General features: G+C 40.0%; 1 protein-coding gene across 4 annotated transcripts in view; it reads left to right on the top strand.

Annotated features, from left to right (window-relative positions):
* CD109 (CD109 molecule) overlaps positions 1-21,543 on the top strand; it is a 127,565-nt gene that overhangs the window by 83,558 nt on the left and 22,464 nt on the right. For 3 of the 4 annotated variants that reach the window (XM_050950611.1, XM_050950613.1, XM_050950614.1), the window contains 10 exons: positions 1,543-1,675; positions 2,433-2,550; positions 4,363-4,476; positions 4,966-5,184; positions 6,976-7,120; positions 7,999-8,175; positions 11,286-11,367; positions 16,228-16,456; positions 17,079-17,244; positions 17,977-18,167. In XM_050950611.1, coding sequence (XP_050806568.1) covers positions 1,543-1,675; positions 2,433-2,550; positions 4,363-4,476; positions 4,966-5,184; positions 6,976-7,120; positions 7,999-8,175; positions 11,286-11,367; positions 16,228-16,456; positions 17,079-17,244; positions 17,977-18,167 — 1,574 coding nt within the window. Of the gene's footprint in view, positions 1-1,542; positions 1,676-2,432; positions 2,551-4,362; positions 4,477-4,965; positions 5,185-6,975; positions 7,121-7,998; positions 8,176-11,285; positions 11,368-16,227; positions 16,457-17,078; positions 17,245-17,976; positions 18,168-21,543 lie in introns of those variants that run through there. The other variant, XM_050950615.1, reaches the window with a different exon arrangement.

The following is a 21,543-nucleotide window of genomic DNA, read 5'->3' as shown; positions in this document are numbered from 1 at the left end:
AAAAATTGGCATAGCCAAAACGTTGTTATCTGCTAGATCCAGGAGAGTTAAAGATAAACAAACAGGGACAAATTCTGGTTAGTTACACCAGGAAAAACCCAGAGTCATTCCACAGAAGTCATAGACTTACCTGTATGTAAGCTGGTATAATATGGGAGAATTTGGCCTACATGTTTTATCTTTGTGTATTTTGCGTATTTGTCAGGATTATGTTATTGTCTGAGGTGACAAAAGATCCATCGGGGCTTGAAGACAAATTCTGAAATAGATATTTCAAATACAGACCCTTCCTCTAGAGCTGGAGAGGGTTCCTATCCAGCAGAACCAGTGTGGTTCAGCTGTGCACCTTGGGTGACTAGATTTGTGTGCAATGTACTGGAGGTGAGTTGCACTCTTCATGAGCTCATTGCATCGAGCCTGCAGGGCTATTAAACAGATCCTTTCGCCCTCTGTCTTATGTGTGTGGGTACATAAAACCTTACTTCATATGACTGAATAATCTCTGTGGAGCACCTCTGCAGCTACTTTACAGTCTAGGGAGAAGAATTCCTGTCATTTACGCTGCACCCAGCCTGGCTAAATCAGATTCTGGGCTCAAGATTAAACCATAAGAGTCTGATCTTGTAAATGCTTATTGACATGAGCAGTCTTAACCACTGTGACAAGGCCCATTGGCTTCATCCCTAATGACTACCCTCATGAATAGGTGTTTGCAGGATTGCAACCTGAGATGCTTGGAGAGTTTGGGGTATAAATATGGGGTAACACTTTCATAAGTACTTAAATCAGTTGATGGGACTTAGGCTCCTGATCAGCTTAGGTTGGTCTGAACATGGGACTTAGGCTATTTTGCATTTTTCCCCCATGGACTCTGGTTTCTGTCCATGCTACTGCTGTCTTGACATGAAGTGGCTGTAAGGGGCCTGGACCTGAGAGGTGCTTTGTGTTTGCAACTCCCATTGGCTTAAACAGCAATGGCTCAGCAGTCCTGGCACAGCGCTATTCATACACTATGGAGTATATATATACCCCCAAAGAGTAGAGTATGTCTACACAGCATTTGGAAGCAAGTGGAAGTGAGCCCTTGGGCTAGAGGGGCTCACACTAGTGCTCTAAACAGCGCTTTGAGGTTGTGGCTTGAGTGGAGCTTGAGGTCTGAAGACCCCCCTCCCTAGACTTCAGAGCCTGAGTGCCAGCCCAAGCTGCAGCTTCAAAGTACTGTCTATACAGCTATGTTTGGAGTGTAGCACAAGACCTGCTAGCCCAAGTCTGATGACCTAGCTGGGAGGCTTGCTCCTGTTTGCTCCAAAATGCTGTATAGACATAGAGACCTGCCAAACTTAAATTTCGTGTGCAATGCTTTTGTGTTTTTAAGTGAAAATAACAGTGCAATAACACTAAATTCAATTCAGAAATACCATGTGTACTCTTACCAAACTTCTCGTGAGTTTGTGAATAATTATACACAAAACAAGCTGCTAATTTTATTTTTTTTCGCTATGTAGAGTTTTCTGATAATTGACAATAATTTTGACTTTGTAGATGATGAGATGATACCCCACAGTGCAGATTTCACTGACTATCTAGATTCTGCAGCTGGATTTCCTGCTTTCAGTAGTCCACATGTAAGGAAAAATTTCCCGGAGACTTGGCTTTGGATTGACACCAACACTAGGTAAATGCACTTACTTGCTCTGGATTTCTGACATATTTTAATTATTTTCTAGGGGCATGTTGCACTATTACATTCTAAATAGTATTCTGCATTGATTCCTATTACTATTTATATTACAGTACCACCTAGAGGCAGTTACTAAGGTTGGAGGTCCACTGTGCTAGGCATTGTACAAATACATTTTAAGAGACAATCACTGCCTGAAGATCTTACAATCTAAATAAACAACACAGAGAAAGGTTGGGGAAAGGGAAGTAGTATTATGTCCCTTATACAGATAGGTAAATGAGGCACAGGGAGATTAGATGATTTACCTCAGGTGACACTAAAATCTGTGGTAGACGCAGAAATTAAATCCTACTTTACTGATCCCTAGTCCAGTGTCTTAACCATGCTACCATCCAAAATTGCTAAATTGGTGGCACAATCTGACCTGTATTGTGCTTCAGTACATGCTACTCATTTAACTAAGAATCAGTATCAGGAACTTTAGGAAAACAGCTGACATCTGGAGGGTATTTCTATAGAATATACAGGGATTTATTGTCTTACAGTGAGTAATTTCTAATTCACCATTTAATTATTACTTTGGGGCCTAACAAAAACATAGTTACAGAAAGTTAGGAGAAGAAGAAAAGGTAAACAACAATCTTTCCTGTTAAGAATTCAGACTACATTTATGATCTATCTTAAATATTTCATTAACTGAGCATTAAATTAGCACTTTTGAAATTCGGATGTGCTTTTCTATTATTAGATCCAACAGAGACACAACAATGGAAGTTACTGTACCTGATACCATCACTTCTTGGGTAGCCAGTGCTTTTGTAATATCTGAGAACCTTGGACTTGGAATTACAACTGCTCCTGTTGAGGTAACATAGTACAATATAGTTCCAGTTTATGTTAGCGGTAACACCCCAGGTTATTATTTTCAGTTTTATATTGTAAAAAGAACAGTAGCAACCTGATTATTTTAATAAGGAAAACAAGACTTATTAAATACTATCAAATTTTAAGCAGAGTTGCACACTGAAATCAGTGGGGAGTTCTCCTTTAAAATCTGTGGTACCGTATCCCTCCTTCTCCTGTATGCATAATAACTTTAATACTGCATAATGATATACAGTGATTCTGTGCCTTTGGGTGTCTGTCTTTGTTGGAATACAAGTGCATCTGCTTGCTGCCTGCTTTTGTTTCTTTATTTCACAGCTTTAGTTCAAAATATGTTGTATTTTCAAAAATATACCTAATATAGATAATTCTTAAAAATACAAACCTCTAATTACAGCACTTTCAGAAAGCAATACATAAAAAAGAAAAAATAGATTATTAAACGAGTCCATTATTTTGCATTTTATTATATCCTTCACCATTGGTATGAAGATAGGGCCATGGAGAGACACATTTTAAAATCATCCATTACTTAAGCATCTAAAACAGTTGAAAATCATTATTTAACAGGATCCCAAATGATGGGAAAGGTCAAAGCTTTCAAACCTGGATGTCTGAAGTTAAACTTTTAAATCATTCTAGGCACCTAAGATATGAAGTGCCTTTCTTTTCAAAAGTGCCAAGAGCCCAGCTCCTCGCATGTGAACCAGGCTAGAGAGCATGTCTATGCTGCAGTAAAACACCTGTGGCTGGTCTGAGCTAAGACTCTAGCCTGAGCCTGAACATCTACACTGCAATTTTATAGCCCTGCAACCTGAGCCTGGGAGCCCGAGTCAGCTGACATCGGCTAGCCACAGTGTTTTATTGCAGTGTAAACATACCCAGAGAGTCCTCAGAAAAAGGCATTTGCTATTGTACTGAACAGTGGTTCTCAAACTTTTGTACTGGTGACACCTTTCACATAGCAAGCCTCTGTGTGTGAATCCTCCTTATAAATTAAAAACACCTTTTTATATATTTAACACTATTATAAATGCTGGAGGCAAAGTGGAGCTTGGGGTGGAGTCTGACAGCTCATGACTCCTCATGTAATAACCTCGTGACCCCTTGAGGGGTCCTGACCCCCAGTTTGAGAACCCCTGTGCTAATAGTTGCTTTAGCTCATGCTTCAGTCCTATCATATTACTAGGGCTTCTGTTTTTCTGGGTTTGTTAATTTCATTTTTTGAGGTTTATTTTTAGCAATTTTTGAATTCTATGTAGATATCTAAAAACTGGGTTTTTCTGGGGCTCTCTCTTTGTACTGTACTGAGTAATCTCTTTGTAATGTTCCCTAGTGTGCTGTAGTGTCACACTGTTTCAAACAGTGCTATGTTAAAGCTCACTAGAGAATCTTTAATGTGCATCAGCAGGATCTACACAGACCAATTAATGTGAAACCCATTAGTGTGTTTTAGAAATCAAGCCCCTGTAGTCCACATTACTGCTCTGCATAGACAAGCCATTAACTACAATTAACTATTTCTGGTGTTTGTCTGGAGATTTTTGGATAAACACTGTTTTCATTTTTTATTGTGTGTTTTATTGGTGTTTATTTGTTAAAACCAAAAATCAGAAACAATGCATATCGCCCTAATGCTAATTGTCCAATACAAGTAACCTTGTTCTCTAATCCAGGTTTATCAATGGGAAAGTCTAATTAGAACAAATCTGAATCTAAACTGTCTGTAGCAAATTTAATAGCTAATATATGACCACAGGGGTTCACTGTTGTATAATGATTTTGTTTTCCAGTTAGAAGCTTTTCAACCCTTTTTCATTTCCTTGAACCTTCCTTACTCGGTTACCAGAGGAGAGCAGTTTATTTTGGAAGTAAACATCTTCAATTATTTGAAAGAAGCAACCAAGGTAAATATAGGCAAACTTTTTTGTTAGTATTTTTCCCTTACCATTTTGCTATGCTCTGAAGTTTGTCAGCTCTTCTAGAGGCAGTTTTTAATATATGAACTATATGCTACAGGAGTCAGGAAAATCTAGTTTCCTACATGTAAATCATTGCACCCAAATTAGTCAAACGGACTATATATTTTTGGCTTCCTCTGAATGGGATTGGCCAAAAATAGGATTCTGGGTTTGATGGTTGGATCTGGTATGACATATAATGTGTTCCTGAGCCCTACCATTTGGTGAATGGCAGTTCCTGTGAAGTGCTGAGATCTTCAGTTCCCATCTACTTCCAGTTCTTTCTTTGCCTCTTGTCCATGTTTTCTTGCTCTGATTCTTGGATGTTGCCCAGACATTGCAGGGCTTACACATACTATAGTGATCACATCTACTTGAGATTCTTGAATAACACCCTTTTTCCAGTTAAAAATATTAATCACAATCTTTTTATAGGTTATGGTGACTCTTGATCTCAGTGACACATTTGAAATTCTTATCACATCTAATGAAATAAATGCTACAGGAAACCAGCAATCTGTGTTTGTACCAAGTGAAGATGCAAAGACTGTTAATTTCCCAATCAAACCGAAACAACTGGGAGCGATTTCTATTAAAGTGACAGCAATATCGCCCACTGCTTCTGATGCCATCCTCCAGAAAGTTTTAGTGAAGGTAAATATTCAAAGACATAGGTCGTTTCAAGCATTCAGAGATGGTATCCCCTTAAAAAGGAGAATGTTGTGAAAAGGCAAACCAAAGGAATGTTTATTTATTTCTGTTTTGACCTGAAGCTTTCAGAATGGGTGAATGTTAGCAGAAAGTTTATCTTTTAAAGAACTCCTTCATTAATATGTTTTAGACTGCCTTTTAAGAAATATAAACAAAAAAATTGCTAAATTTTACAAACCCTTGATCGTGTGACTGGGTGAACATGGGTGAGCGTGGGTTTTCAGGACTGGGTCCATGGATGCTACAACTATATTATAATCCAGCCAAAGAAAGTAAAATAATAGTGTTGTGAGAAAAAGTTTAATGGGTTTAACTGCACAATTGACTTTATTTCAACACAGCTTTAATATGACAAATTGTGGGAGTGGTAGAAAGTTAGGGTGACTGGACAGCAAATGTGAAAAATAGGGATGAGGGTAAGGGGTAATAGGAGCCTATATAAGAAAAAGACCCAAAAATCGGGACTGTCCCTATAAAATCGGGACATCTGGTCACCCTAGAGAAAGTTAGCCAAAAGTTATTTGTAAATAAATTAAAGAAACTAAAATTCCCATCCAAATTCTGTGTTTTACACCAGTGTGACTCTATTTAAGTTAGGTATAAGGGCCCAATCCTATATCGTTTGCTCTCAAGAGTAGTCTCTTTAAATTCAGTGAAATTTAGTAAGGATTCATACTTGGACTCTAAGGGTGAAATGTACCGCTATGTAGAGGACAAACACTTCATCCTCTAAACAGACTTGTGCTGGCACTAAGGATATGTCTACATTGCAGCTGGGAGCCAGCCTCACAGCCCAGATAGACAGACTCATGCTAGCTCAAGCAGACTTGCATGCTAAAAATAGCAGTGGCTGGAACTAGCCACTTGAGTCTGGGCCTGTCTGATCATCTGAGTCTAAGCTCAGGTCTCTTGCCTGTGACACCAGTCATGCAGCTACATGCACATTGCCATTTTTAGTGCAGTAGCTTGAGCAGACGTAGTGCAAGTCTGTTTGGGAGGCATGCTTGCAACTGCAGTGTAGACGTACCTGAAGGTACTTGTATGACCCCCATTACTGTAATGTCTGAGCACCTCACAGTATTTAATGTATTTATCCTCACACCACCCTGAGAGGTAGGGGAGTACTATTATCCCCATTTTACAGGTGAGAAACTGAGGCACAGAGAGGCTAGACAACTTGCCCAAGGTCACATAGGAAGTCTGTAGTGGACTTGAACCTGCATCTGTGGCCATCTCCTTAACCCTTGGACCATTCCTTTCCTTCCTTCCACTACTTTGTCCTTCACACAGGGTGAGTTTACCCCTGAGAGCAAAATTTCATTCTTTGAGCATTACAGTGTTGCATTTGTGTGAAAGAACAAACCTTTGTCCTAGAATGCTCTGCTCCATGGTCCTGATCCAAAACCCTTTGAAGTCAATGGAAAGATTCTCACTGACTTTTGTGGACTTTGTATCAAGCTCTGTATATTATTGTTTGTTATTAACAATTCGTCTAGATAAGCCATTACTACAGGGGGAAGTGCCTGCTGTTTTTAAGAAACACATACATGTGCATCAGCTCAGATGAGTCAATACTCTACTTCTTGCTGTGTTAGCAAGTAGCAGAAAACATTTGTTAGCAGCAGTTTAGATCTCGCGGTCCGACAGATACTTTTGTACTAGCACAAAGAGAAATCTAAAGACAGCACATAAAGTTTTTGAGATTAAAGTGATCCTTTTTGTTTATTTTGATAGGCTGAGGGACTGGAACAGTCTTATTCACAGACACGTCTTTTAGATTTGACTGGGAATAACCCACCAACAGTATCAGAAACTTTGGATTTCACCTTCCCTCCTGATGTAGTAAGTGGCAGTGAAAGAGTACAAGTCACTGTTATTGGTAAGGATTATTTTATCCTATTTACACCTTCATTTATTTTCTGGCAATCTGTCTTACGCTTTTCAGACTGTAAATATAAAACTGTTTGCTGGGCTTGTGTTGGATTTACAGTCAACTCAAATAGTTTCCAAGATATGGTATGGTGTGACACTGTGTCATTACAAACAACTGCTTTTGAGATGCCAGTCTACCCAATTCCCCTACAGAACTAGCAGAGGGGTTCTCCATATAGCAGAGTTCTTCCTTTGGCCCAGGTCTGCTCTCCTGCCTCACATGGTTAATCTCACTGAAACCAATGTGGAGGTCAGTGTGAGTAACGTGAACAAGATTTGGTCCCAGGTGGTTGCTGATTTGTGGTTTTAATGACACCGTGTTTATACTCATATTGGCTTAATTTTAGTGTTAGACTGTTGGGATGGATACTGCCCTGGTTAACTCCCAAAGTCCTCTCCCATCATCCACTGGGCTAAGAATGAGGTTTCTGTGGAGCCTGTTTAAGACAGAGGAATTTGAACCTTACTTGGATATTATGGTGGTTAGTGTTTTCGTCATGTAGGGGTCTCTTTTATATGGTTAGAAATCCAGCTTTTAATAAGAAAGCTCTAGGCCAGTATAATTCTGAGACAGAAATTGCAAATGTGTACAATTAATGAAACAGGAGGGAGATTCTATTTTGTTTTTGAAAATAGTGACTGCTGAGCAGTTTGAAATCTTAGAATAAGTCCCTGGGCAGATAGGTGAGTGGGCAGTGTGCAGATGTGATGGCTAAAGGGACATGAAAAACGCAACATATCTCATGCTTCCACAGTGTAAGTAACCCCACCCTCTATGTGGTATGCATACATTTATATGCACTGAACTTTAATTTTATCTTTCAGGTGATATTCTTGGGCCTTCTATCAATGGCTTGGAATCACTGATTAAGATGCCTTATGGCTGTGGTGAACAGAACATGATAAATTTTGCTCCTAATATTTATGTTTTGGAATACCTGACCAATACAAGGCAATTGAAGGAAGATATTAAACTGAAGGCTACATCATTTATGAGAGAAGGTCTGTAAACTTTCAGGAAAGATCCTAGATTTTAAAAAAAATATCATACTGGTAGAAAATACTTTATTTGTGGCCCTGCATTTGGAATTTGATTCACTATTCTTTTGATGATATGTGAGCTAGACAAGGAGCCCACTTATTTGTAGCTGTGTTGGTTCTCCAGGGCTGACAGTATTAAAAAGTCAGATAATTTTACATTTGTCCCTAAAGTAAGATCTGCTGAGTATGAAGATGCCATTTGTGTATAGTAACTTTCCAGGGTAAAATTGCCCTGTAAAAGGTGACCCATATCATCATTTTTGGAGCTGGTTATCTTTTGCCAATAAAGCAGTACAAGTCTGAGTCTTTCTAACTGCTCCTTGCATCATAAAGGGTTCCAAGTTAGTTAGAAACACAGATTAATCCCTGATAGAACTCCTTGGACTACAGTAGATACCAGGTCTGAATTTCATCTTGCTTCCTAGACTGATCTCCCCTAGAGGGAGAAATAATCCTGTGAATAGAAATATTCTCAACGGTGTAGTTTCCAGGAGTTCTTCTTGGCCTGATGATTAGACTTTGGTCACCCCAGAGCTACACAGCAGAGCTTGTCAGAAGTATTCTTTCCTGCAGAAAGTTTAGATGAAGACAGTCTTGTGTTTGTTTTTTGTTTTTAGCAAAATTTTTCATGGACTTTTTTTTGTTTTTGTTTTTAAATTGAAAACTGAGAAATTTTAGCTGAAAACCAATAATTTTAATTTGGAAATGCTACTGCAGTGAAAGTTGTACTCTGGGTGCCTCATGCTCCCATTCTGCTCTGTGGCTCAGGTTACAACTCCTAGGATGCACCACAGTGTCCTCACTTGTTTAACCACTGTAGTGCATCATGGGAGATGTAGTCTGCCTGGGGAACCTGGCCTATAGAGGATAATAGGGGCATGAGGTACTACAGCTCCCTTAAGGCATCATGGTGGCATTTCCAAATGTAATTGTTTTTGTGTGTGTGTTTGGCCAAAATTCTGTGGTTTTCCAGTGTTCAATTTTTTAATGAAAAAGTTGAAAGTTTTCCATGGAAAGTACACTTTTCACAATACATTTTGTTTTCTTAAAAACCCAATTTTCTGTCAAACAAAAGTTGGATTGAAAATTTTCAACCAGCTCTACTACATAGTTTGGTTGCAAAATAAGAGGGGGAAGAGGGAGAAAAGAGAGAGAGCTGTCATTTTAACAGCTATTCTCAAGTTCGTAAGCAATTTCCTGAAGTGCTCTTAAAAACAAACAAACAAACAAAAAACAGAAAAAGGCACTCTTATAGTGGATAAAAGTGTCCACAGAGAGGGCTAAGAGAAAAGGAGGCACTGTTATATCCATTTTACAGATAGGATAAAGGAGGTTAAATGATTTCCTGAAGGTCGTACACTAAGTCAATGGACAGGTAGTGATAAAAAACACCACAGTAATTTTTAAATCTGTAGAACACCACTGGAGAAAATGCAGTATTCCATGAGGGTAGTTTTATTTTCTGGTTATTAAAATTGTGCTGTCAATATTATAGTTTACTAACCATATCATACTTGGCTAGCTCACCAAGCATGTATTCAAGCTGATGGACATATCCCAATGGAACCAATATATGAATCCAGACCTCTGTATACAATATATGTTGTCATGGTGCCATTGAAAGAACTGTGCCAGTCCATTGTGTTCTTTGCAAAACTCTGGAAGATATTTGCAGCAGTGACAATAACATAACATATTTTTATTAATCTTACTGTGCAATAAATATTATTATTGATGTGGCTATGCAGACAGCCAGGATGGGGTTTTGCATAATGTTCCTAGCATGTGAAATCTAGGACAAAAGGTTTCAGAGACACTAAAGGGTCAGTGGAGAGCAAAACAGTTCAACTAAAAGACTCGTTTCATTTTAAAAAATCTATGTAAATTGATTTTGCATTGTAGTTAAAATATGAAGAAAAGGATGTTGTACTGCTATTAGTGGTTGTGATAGTAGACTAAACTCAGTAAGTGGTTGATATCAAACTATACCTGAGTTTTTATTAAAGATACATATTATCAACAAAAAGACATATATGTGTCAAACACCAGGAAATATCTTGGAAAACCTAGGGATGTCTTTCAACCAGAGTCTTCCTCTAAAACAGCAGTTCTCAACCAGGGGTTTGGGGCCTCCTGGGGGGCCGCAAGCAGATTTCAGGGGGTCCGCCAAGCAGGACCACATTAGAGTCAATGAGGCCCAGGCGCGAGGCTCTGAGCCCCGCCACCTGGAGCTGAAGCCAAAGCCTGACCAACTTAGCTTTGCAGGACTCCCTGGGTGTGGGGCTCCGGGCAGCTGCCCTGCTTGCTACCCCTAACACTGCCTCTGACTTTTACATGTAGAAAAACAGTTGTGGCTCAGGTGGGCCGTAGAGATTTTATAGGATGTTGCGGGGGCCTCAGAAAGAAAAAGGTTGAGAACCCCTGCTCTGAAGCACGTCTCTTCATGGCTGGCTGGTCACTGCTGACCCACCTCATTGTAGGACCACTTTTTCCAGTATGCTTTTCTGACAGCTAGCTGGTCCTTTAAATTTGGCAGAGACGAGCAGCTGCAGCTCTAACGTAGCTATATAGCAGCTATGACTACTTTTTGCTGCATCTTCTGCCTTTCTAGCTGATAGGTATTTTCCTTTCTGCTTTTCTTTTTTCCTATTATTCAGAAGATGGTACATCTCACTGTGCCTTGAATTCATTCTTAGGTTTAGGTACTGCAGCAGTGGAGTTATGTGAAAATGTACAGTTGTGTACCAATCTAACGTCCCTTGATGACAGGAGGATTAAAGATGGGGTGGGAGCCATGCTCCTCAGTTTCCATAAACAGATCCTTCATGTTACTGCTACCTAATTTGTTTGTTTTTTGTATTCTCTCACTCATATTTACTCCTGCACATTTGGCAGAAATATTTTGAAACATGAGATTTAAAATCTCCATAAATATATTCTGCTGAAGCAGTCTGACTTCTCTTTCTCTGCTGTCTGACAGCTCCTTTCCTGAAGCCCCCAGAAAGAAATTCCAGTTTGAATCTACTCAAGAGTAATTTATACAATACCTGTCTTTGCTTTGGTCTCTTCAGGCTACCAAAGAGAGCTTCACTACCAAAGGGATGATGGCTCTTTCAGTGCCTTTGGCAACAGTGACTCCTCTGGGAGCACATGGTAAGTAATTTTGCCAGAAAAGAAAATGCTCCGTTTGGAATTTTGTCAAATATTTGCATATTTCACTGTGACTAAAACATTTGTGAAACTGGTAAAAATGCCCAGATATGGTTTCAGTCTGGTTTTTGATATGTATTTAGGCCAACTTGTAAGATTCTCTAAGAGACTAGGTGGGTGAGGTAATATCTTTTATTGGTGAAAGAGACAAACTTTCAAGCTTATACAGAATTTACTGAAAGAGCAGCAAAGAGTCCTGTGGCACCTTATAGACTAACAGACGTATTGGAGCACAAGCTTTCGTGGGTGAATACTCACTTCATCGGATGCATGCCAGACAGAATTTACTGTCTTTTTAGCTTAGGTGATCTAAGGCCATTATTAGGACAGAGTTTTTTAGCTTCACAAAAGATGAGTAGTGAATCACTTTCATCAGAGGATTTGTTGAATGAAATGCTTGGAGGTTATTCTTCTATCCCAGAGAATAGCTCACTAGAACAGAAAGCATTTTATAATGGAACCAATGAAGTACACTGCACATTTGACTGCTAGACACAACACAAAGGGTGAAATTTTGTGCTGTGAAACCCAGAGTTTCCTCGACCTTAAAGACACCATTGCGTCCTCTCAGTTCCAGGCTGCTTTGGGGCTAGATTAACCCCCAGCATAATTTAGGGAGCTGTTTTAAATTATGGCAGACCTGACTGGGCTGACACTGAGGAGCTGTTTGGTAATTACAGCTGTTCAGAATGGCTGTAATGCTGCGTGCCATGGTGCCACCCTCTTCCATTCCCAATATGTGCCATACTCCAGGGCCATGGTTCTCAACCTATTTATCATTGTGGGCTGCCATGTGAGGCGGACAGGCAGCTGGGAACCCAGACCATTAGCACACATCTGAGCCACAGCAGTGTGATCTGCGGCCCACATGTTGAGAAGTGCTGCTCCAGGGCTTGTGAGGGGCACTGCAGCCTGTTGTCCTTCACAGTGCCTTTGCTTTGGGGGGAGGAGGTTCACCCCAGCAGGCTGAAGTGTTTTTAGGATCCCTGTTTGCTCCTGCAGCTGTGTATAAGAACTGGAGCAGGAGGGAGAATCCCTCCCAAAGTCTTGTGGTAAAGATAATTTCATGCTATTACAAAAATTAAGGCTAGCTCTGAGCATTGTTCTGTCCATGCTCAGCAAATAAATCATAGCTGTGCTGTTGAGTGACTCATCAGCCTTGAAGCTGTTCGGATACATTTAGGAGTATTTGTCATCAAAGTTCTGAACAGCTTTTAAATCTTTCTTTACTGAAGACCCATAGGATGAACAGTCTCTCTGAGGGTGAAATTAGACCCTGCGCAGAGGGCCAGCACAAGGGCTATGCCCCACTGTGAACAGGTCCCCCTCTCAGCTCTTGGAGACCCCTGCTGGTAAGCCCTCTGGGCAAACCGAACAGCACACACAGTTCACCAGGGTACCTTCACGAAGTGTCTTTATTATTGTCTTCTGCCTTGTGTTCCAGGTCCCACCAACATAGCAGCAGTTCCAGCCCCTTGGCTCAGCCTTTTATACTATTTGCCTTCTCCCAGCTATCCAGCCAGTGAACTAATTACTGCATTTGCTCATCAGGCTGTCTATAAGTGCAAGTGATTCTTTCTCCACCATCCAAACCTGCTCTTACTCTAATTACACCAGTGGTTGTTATAAGTGACCCAGGTTCTAGCTTTTAAAAGTTCTCTTTATAGCTGCTAATGGCACCATATCACACACTTCCCCCTTTATTTCTCCTAGCTTAGTTAGGGCCGCCTTTTCCAGTGGTAATCAGTTTTCTCTCTGACATGTTTGATGTTCCTTATGGGGGTGATTGCCTCTGCCTCATTGCCCCTGGAGTTCTCTTAGTCTGACTTTCTGTGGGCCAGCTGTGAGGATTCTCCATCCACAGAATAAGAACTCCTTAGCTGGGGGTGTACCCCACAATTCCATTTCATCCCACAGGTCATTGCAACAGGGATGAACTCAGACTTTGGCCCTGGATCTGTCCCATCCTTTGTAGAGCATTCTCAGTCATCCTCCCCCACCATCACCCCACTGTCTGATGGCCTCTCCTCCCCCTTAGTTGTTAAACTCTCAGGGATCTTCCCTTTCTCTGGGGTACATTGGATTCATCTCCCACTCTTTCTTTAGGTTGTCCTGGTACAGGTGAGCCCTGCTCCTCCATCCCCTTTTCCTGCTGCTCCTCTACTCCAGTATTTCCTACCTTGATCCCATTTTCTTGTCTTGTTGGTTCCCATCTAGGGTTTACTCTTATCCGCCCTTGTGGGCCTGGGGTCCCCTTTTTCCTACCATCCAATGAGGTTCCTTCCCCTGGGCCTTTCTTCTACTTAAAGGGAATGGGTTCCAATCCATCCCTAGGACTACAGGCAGAGTTCCCCCTACTCTGACCCTTTTCCATCAGAACTTCTCATGTACCTCTAATGGGACTAGCACCACCATGTGTGCACTCTATGCCTAGAGCATTCCCTGCCTGAACATACTGTGATTTAACTAGCCTGCTCTGCAGGAGCAAGCAGTCAGCTGCCAAATCAAAAATACCCATCTTTGGTCTTTGGCTAATGCTCACAGGAATTGTTTTTACTCCCTTCTGAGAGCTTCAGATCACCCCAGTCCAGCTGCAATATTCCTCCATTCCAAATACAGGCAGTCCTTTTCTGTCTCATTGGCAGCAAGTGATATCCTGGCTGGCTGAAATGACCTTCCTTTCATCCTGTCTTGCACCTGCAGGTCTTATTGCCTAAGCAATCTCACATGATTACCCTCCTTCTCCTACCTTTGTTGGACATGCCGCTTTTTTAAAAAAAAAATCTGCTTCAACGCACTTGGCCGGTTTTACTGCTGCCTCCATTGTCTCTGGTTGGTGTCTCCTCACCCAGACTTGAGTGGTACCTGGGAGGTTCTGCAAAAACTGCTCTAATATCACACCTCCATTACCACTGCCATATCTTGCCCCTTGGCCTTCTGCATGACTGTTCTGGGCTGTACCTCAGCAGTCCACCTGGCCATCTTAAATTTCTGTCTGTATTTTTCAGCTGACAAGCCTACCTGATCCTGCATAACAGCTTTTAATATCTCATAATTCTTGGCCTGCTCTTTGTTCAATACTGTATAAGTGGCTTGGGCTTCTCCTGCCAGATAAGGTGCTAAACTGTGGCTAGGATAAAGGATTAGAGGCCTACACCATTAGCAGTTCTTTCAAAAATCAGTAAGACTGCATCAGGATTATCCTTGGGGCCCATTTTACAGTGTCCCAGCCCCTTGACTTCCATGCCTTGTGGCAGGACTTATCACACTGTGTGCTAACTGCTACTATACCTGAAACACTCACTGTTGCTCCACCTGCCATCCCAACAGAGGTTGTTTCTTTGTCTGCTGAAATGTCTGCAGCATCTTCTGCTTCTCCTTTTTTTTGTTCAGTCACAGCATTAGCATCTCCATTTGCCCCCCAGATTCAGCCTATCCTCACATAGGCTGCCTGTCAACCTTCCTGGCTCTGGCTGACCAGCAGATTCCAGACAAGCCCCTGCTTGTAAACAGATGCCCCCTTCAGCACTTGGAAGCCCTAGCTGGTAACCCATCTGAACAAACCAAAGAGCACACACAGCCCACCAGGTGGTTGTTGTTGTGTATTGTTTGTGGGGTTTTTTTTTTTTTTAACTTTTTTTCTGCTTTGTGCTCCAGGTATACCACCACCAGAACCTCCCCCATCCTGCTCCAGGGCTCAGCCTTTTATACTGCTTGCCTTCTTCTCCAAGCTAGCCATCTGGGGAGCTAAATACTTTATTAGCTCATCGGGTTCTCTACAGGTGTGAGTGATCCCTTCTCTCCTACCAAACCCACTCTTGCTCTAACCACACCCTGTACCTTGCATACGCTAAGTGATGAGGGTGCTGGCTTCCAAATGCTCTCTTGATAGCTGCTAACAGCAACGTATCTCATCCACTTAGATCCCAGTTATCTCTTGAGGTCTTAAATGGGATTGAAGTGGTACATAGGCCTTGTTCTAGCCCTCTTCAAGGGACTGAATTTCCTCTTGAAGTGCTTGGCTACTAAGATGATGGGTTCTGTACAAGTACCTTGATAGATGAGCTGCATGAAGCAGTCACTATCAGTCTAAGTCATCTAAATAAGAATGATTTAAATTACTGGCCTGATCCAAAACTCCCTGAAGTCAGTCAGTCTTTTCACTGATTTCAGTGAGCTTTGGATCAGGTTTAATATTAATAGAATGGAGAAAATAAGATTATCTGCATGGTGCTATCAAGACTGTGAACCTTGGTACATAAATAGTGCAGTATCAGGATGTACATATAGCATAAGAAGAGGTCAATGAAAAGTTTCAAAATGTTCACAGTTAAGCCACAGAAGGTTGTTCTGACATTATGATTCTGTGGGAAGGGTGTTTTGTTAAAATCACATGTATTGCTGTTCTACATCATATAATATAGTTATAAAGTTCCTTGACAAACTTAGGCCCCAATCCTGCAAACATGTACATACGTTTAATTTATGAGCAACAACTGCCTAAAGGTTAGCATGTGCTGGCAGAATTGGAGCCTCTAATATGTATTTAGTTTTGAAATGCTGAAGAGATAAAGTGTTGTTGTTTTATGGACAGGAAAAATAACTATATTTTTCTTTGGTTAGTGGTTCTTAGCTGTTTCTTGCCGATTAATGCTTACTCTTCAGGGTATGTTTCTTCCTCTGTATTTGGAAAGTGTTTGGCACACTTAGGGCACTACAGCAATCTGAATAATAAAACATGTTTAATAGAAGAAGTTGTAATATATCATTAATTCTTTGTATGTGGTTAACCTTTCCCCCAAGGTTATCAGCTTTTGTATTACGATGTTTCCTGCAAGCTCATCCATTCATTGATATTGATCCATACGTACTGAAGAAAACAGCTGATTGGATTGTCAAACATCAGAAACCTAACGGTGAATTCTGGGAACCTGGAAGAGTGATACACAGTGAACTTCAAGGAGGCAGTAGTAGCCCAATCACTCTCACAGCTTACATTATGACAACTCTGTTTGGGTACCAAAATGATGAGGTATTACAATACTTTGGTTTTGTTTGTAGTTAATAAAATACCTCCTAAACTATCACATTAATTCTTAATCATTTTGCAGTTTTTAAAGGAATTGAGGGATATCATAACAAGGACAATAACACATGATTTGGTTAAACTTTGCTACACTTTGGCCTGATGGCATCTTTCCTGTCTGCTGGTAGTTAGGAGTTGTATTAAAACTGTGGAACATCCAGTCTCACTTGACCTTTCCAAAAACTTAACAGAGTTTGGGGAAAAGTGGCAAATATATCATAGTTGAGGCCCCAGATCCTTCACAGCAGATAAGCATGTGCTTAACTTTAAGGGTGTGAGCAGTCCCAATGACTTCAACAGGAGGGCTCACATGTTTCAAATTAAGTAAGTGCTTTGTTGGCTGAGGCTTTAATGCCTCTAGTGGTCATGTCTGTGACCCTGAAAGAGATTTTCTGTATTTTCTTTTACATTAAAAACATGTTATTTCTCTTCCTTAATACATATTTCTTATACATTCTAATATTGCAATTTAATGTTGCTGTAGTCTACATTCATTCTTTTGTGAACTGCTTTTTTAAATTCATGGTAGTTTTAAATTAACATCGTTCAATACAATCTTTATTCCCAGAATGCCCTTGCTGTAGCAAATGCTGCAAACTTCTTGGAAACTAAATTAGAAGAAGGAATTTCAGATAACTATACACTGACACTTGTGACATATGCATTGTCATTGGTAAAGAGTACAAAAGCAAAAGAAGCCCTGGATGTACTGAACCAGAGATCAGAGCGGCAAGGTACTGTAAGAAGCTCTTTATGCAGTAGTATGAATGGATTTTCTTGCAGCTTAAAAAAAAGAAATCCCTATTTGGCTGCATACAGACATAGGTTGTTAGTGCAGCATAGGGATCTATTTAGAATAAAATAGACTCCTAAAGGGCAATAATCCTTATGAAAACTATATGCAACTGAATAGAAGTTTATTTTGAAGGTGGGGTTTCAGCCTTAATGACAGAGTTCAGTAGTGTGCAGTGTGATTATATTATTGCAGAATATGAGCTTTCCGCCTTCCCACCTTGTTATGAGTGCCTGTCAGATCTCACTAGCTAAACAGGGTCAAGCCAGGTCAATTATTTTGAAGATAAGCCTCAAAAAAGCCTGGCCCAGCAAATTCTTATTACCAAGCGTAATGCTTACTACTATGATGAGTCCCATTCACTTCAGTGGGATTCTTTCTGGTACTAAGCACTATGCCTCTTTAGTAAGAGTTCTCTGAATTGGGTCCTTCTGTAATTGTACGTAAAGGGCTGATCCAAAATCCCTTGAAGTCAGTAGGAGTCATTGTGTGGACTTTGGTGGGTTTTGTATCTGGCGTTCAGCCAAGCATTTAAGCACATGCTTAATTTGAACCATGTTCTGAAGTGCCTTGCTGGATCCTACAGGTAAACATAAACAGGCAGGTTTTTCCTCAGCTTTTGAGCATTTATTCATGTCTTCGGCTCTGACATCAGTGATGTTCTCTTTTCCAGGAGACATTCGATTCTGGACGTCTCCAGCCCCTCAGCTGTCTGACTCATGGCAGCCACGCTCCGTAGACATTGAACTTGCAGCTTATGCTCTGCTTTCTCACTTTCAGCAAGATAGATTATCCGAGGGGATCCCTATTATGAAATGGTTAAGCCAGCAAAGAAACCATCTTGGAGGTTATTCATCGACTCAGGTCAGACAGTCATCTTGATGCTCTGCTATATATAAATGTACTTTCCTAATATACACGTACTTTCCCACATGTTTAAAGGTGTTTAGGTGTTGCTACACTCAGCATTTTAATGCTTAAGTCTGATTTCAAAAGTGATTTAGGCACTTAGGATCCTAAATGCCATTGATGGCCAGTGGGATTTAGATTGAAGTGCCTAAATCACTTTTGAAAATGAGTCTTAGGAGCCTCAGTTAGTCACTGCAACGTGAGAATGGCAACATCTAAATACCTTTAAACATCTGGGTCTTCACTTTTAATTGTTTTTAAACGTTTCTATAGCATATATTGATTGTTTCTTATTCTGTAACGAATAGTTCTCATTAAGCACACGCTTAAAGTCTCTGCTGGCTTAGGTCTTAAATGCAGACTATACATTTTATCTAATAAACATATTAAACAAAGAAAAAGAAGAGCAGTTCAAATATTTTTAAAGGGAAAATATTAAAAAGAAAGCAACAAGAACTGAAATTAAGGGGAGGAAGTGATATTTTCAGCTAACAAAAAAATCTCACCTGCATTTATATATCTTTCCTATTGAGGATGATATTGAAACAAAATCTGTTATTTTATTAAATGATTGCATATTGTGCTGCATTCTGCATCTCACACCATATCTGCACCCTATTTTGTTGGTAACATCTTTGAGATCTCTCTCTTTTGGTCATTGTAGTATTCCCCTATTTCACAGGGTTGTTGTGAGGCTGAACTCAATTGAAGTGTTTGAGACCCTCAGATGGAAGATGTTCTCTAAATGCAAGAGGTCGCTTTTAGGCCAGGTCAACCCTCCTACTGAAAAAGCCACAGAGGAGAGTTGGGGGGAAGATGTGGGAGAGCCCATGGAGGCTCCCCTTCCAGGGTTTCCTCTGTATTCGTCTTAGGGATAGAAGTGAGATTTGCCCACTGAATGGTGAGAAGGGGTTGGCCCTTGAATGTTGCTGAAAAGTATGGCATCTAGTGGCTTTTGCTATCCTGCAGATTCCCCAAGGTTTGTGGGGTGATTTGATGAATGTCTACCTTAACCTTGCTCCTGATACTTCCTCCCTTGGTCTTCCCCTCTCTGTATGTGGGGTCCTGGACCCTTGGACAGGGTATCTGTGGAAATAGGCCAGAGGAGATGGTGCCGGGTAATCAGCTGACTCTACCTTTCCACTGGCAGGGCTCACTTTATGTATAAATCAATGTGACATGGTCTGATCCTTTATTGTTTTTATCAATTACTAGCAACAGTAAGGGACATTTCACACTAGTGCAACTGCCAAACTCTCTTTGAAAATTGTTACTATGTTTGGAGTCAATGAATAGTCACGAAGAATAGCCGGTTGTCATTGTCAAATTACAGTTGTTCTCAACTGCATCTGTAGTACATACCCAGTATTGTCAGAATTTCTGAATGCCCAGTAAATATGGAAGATCTTCTGTACCTCCAGCAGGTATCCATTTTACTGAGATCACATCACCCAAGTTGTGTTGGCATCCAACAGGATCTATATAGTACTTGAGAATGCATTAGTTTAAGCTAGCTGTTTATTGTAAGATGTGGTTTCAGTCAAGTACAATGTCTTATGTCATTCTCATTGCCTTTTACCAAGGTTCATATTCAATTCATTTTTTCAAATGTTGACAGTAATGTGAGAGAGATTAGTTCTGTTAAATAAAGAATAAATTTGTGAAACCAGTACAGTTTCCCACAGATTCCAGGATGTTCTTTGTAACACATTACTTCTATTATTATTAATTGAAAGACTGATTAACGCAATATCTCAGTTGCAAATAGCTTTCAGATTATTTTCCAGATGGTATTTTTATTTTGGAGTTTGAAAATCTAGCAGCATGTCACTGTAGTACCATCATGGTAAAGCTCACCAATGAATTTCATCCATCCTTTTATCTACTGTTTCTCACAATAAAGGTTAGATTCATCTATTTTAATTTTGACATTTCTCCAAAGAAAATAATGTTTTTATAGTTTGTTCTTACTTAATTTTTATGTGTGACCCCAAAGCATCTTTGTTACATTTAAAGAGTGAATTATTTTATATTATCTAGAGCGTTTCCCTGACTTGTAAGAGATTTCCATATTGGAGAGTTTGCGTCATTATCAAACAGTGAGGTTAAACAGCTGTTGGCTGTCTGTGTCATACTTTTCTAACTTAAAATATCATAAACTACTTTCTAATTTGTATGTCTGCAATACATAAAGTATCAGAAAGTTTTATTTTAAAACATTTTTAATTTGTGTGTTTAAAGAGTATTGTGGACAATTTTATAAAAGAATAATGCTCAATTCAACCAAAGAATAATATATTCATAACATCCCTCGTGGACATCATGCTCCAGGTTTGATATATGAATTGCTGAAATTCTGTTAAGGGAATAATATTCTCTTCTATTATTTTCCCTAGCCATTTGCTTACAAGTAACCTCAAATATTTCATATCCTTGTTCAATCTGCAAGGCATCACAATAACAGTTCATCCATGTTGACATGAGGGCTTGTTTGAGTAACAATGTGTTTGCAGTTGCATTCAGGATGGAGTTTATGGGCTTGATCCTCTAGTCCTTAATATGATGTGCAGTTCCATTCACTTCAGTATGAGAGAGGTCTTGTAAGATCTGGCCTTCAATCAGATTCCCAAACACCTGAAATTTGAATAGAGTGGTGACAGTTATCTCATTTTTTGTTATCGATTTCTCTCCTGCTATAAAGGGACCATCATCTCTAAGTATGAGATACCAGACAGTATTCTTGTAGGGTAAATCTTGGTCCTCTCCAGAGAAATGTCTGCCAGTTGCAACCTACCATTGATTTTCTTCTGTAGTGAATAATTTACATCTTCTCTACCATACCATTTCATTTAAGTCCTCAGGCTGGAATTCCAAGTGGTAGTGATTCAGTCCTCTGTGAACTTCAGCAACTTCACCACTCAGCCTGGATTTTCCAGATTTTAAGGAATCAGTGAAGTAAATAATTTGAGAACATGGCTAGGACCAAAAAAAGATATAGATTTCTGATGTACCTGATTGACTAGTCAGCATGTACTATTATATTTATGACTGGCACAGTCAGAGTTTGCATTGTTAATGAATGTTTGCTATCATATTACTATTTTTCTATTACTAGAAGGTGACCTAAGACTGAATAATTAAAACCTCTGTGTGCCAAACCCGCAGAGCCCGATGTTTCTATTACCAACAGCTAAGAATAAACAATAAATCAAATAACTGAATTATGAAAAGGTCAAAGAAATACATAAATAATCATGACACAATGATAGTGAGAACAGGACATTACAGTTCATGAATCTGTTATTGTTGCAGTAATTGCAAAGAGAAAAGC

The sequence above is a fragment of the Gopherus flavomarginatus genome, chromosome 4 (assembly GCF_025201925.1).
Source record: "Gopherus flavomarginatus isolate rGopFla2 chromosome 4, rGopFla2.mat.asm, whole genome shotgun sequence".
Taxonomy (NCBI): domain Eukaryota; kingdom Metazoa; phylum Chordata; order Testudines; family Testudinidae; genus Gopherus; species Gopherus flavomarginatus.
Note: the sequence above shows the minus strand (reverse complement) of the source record. Positions and strands in the feature narration are given on the sequence as shown.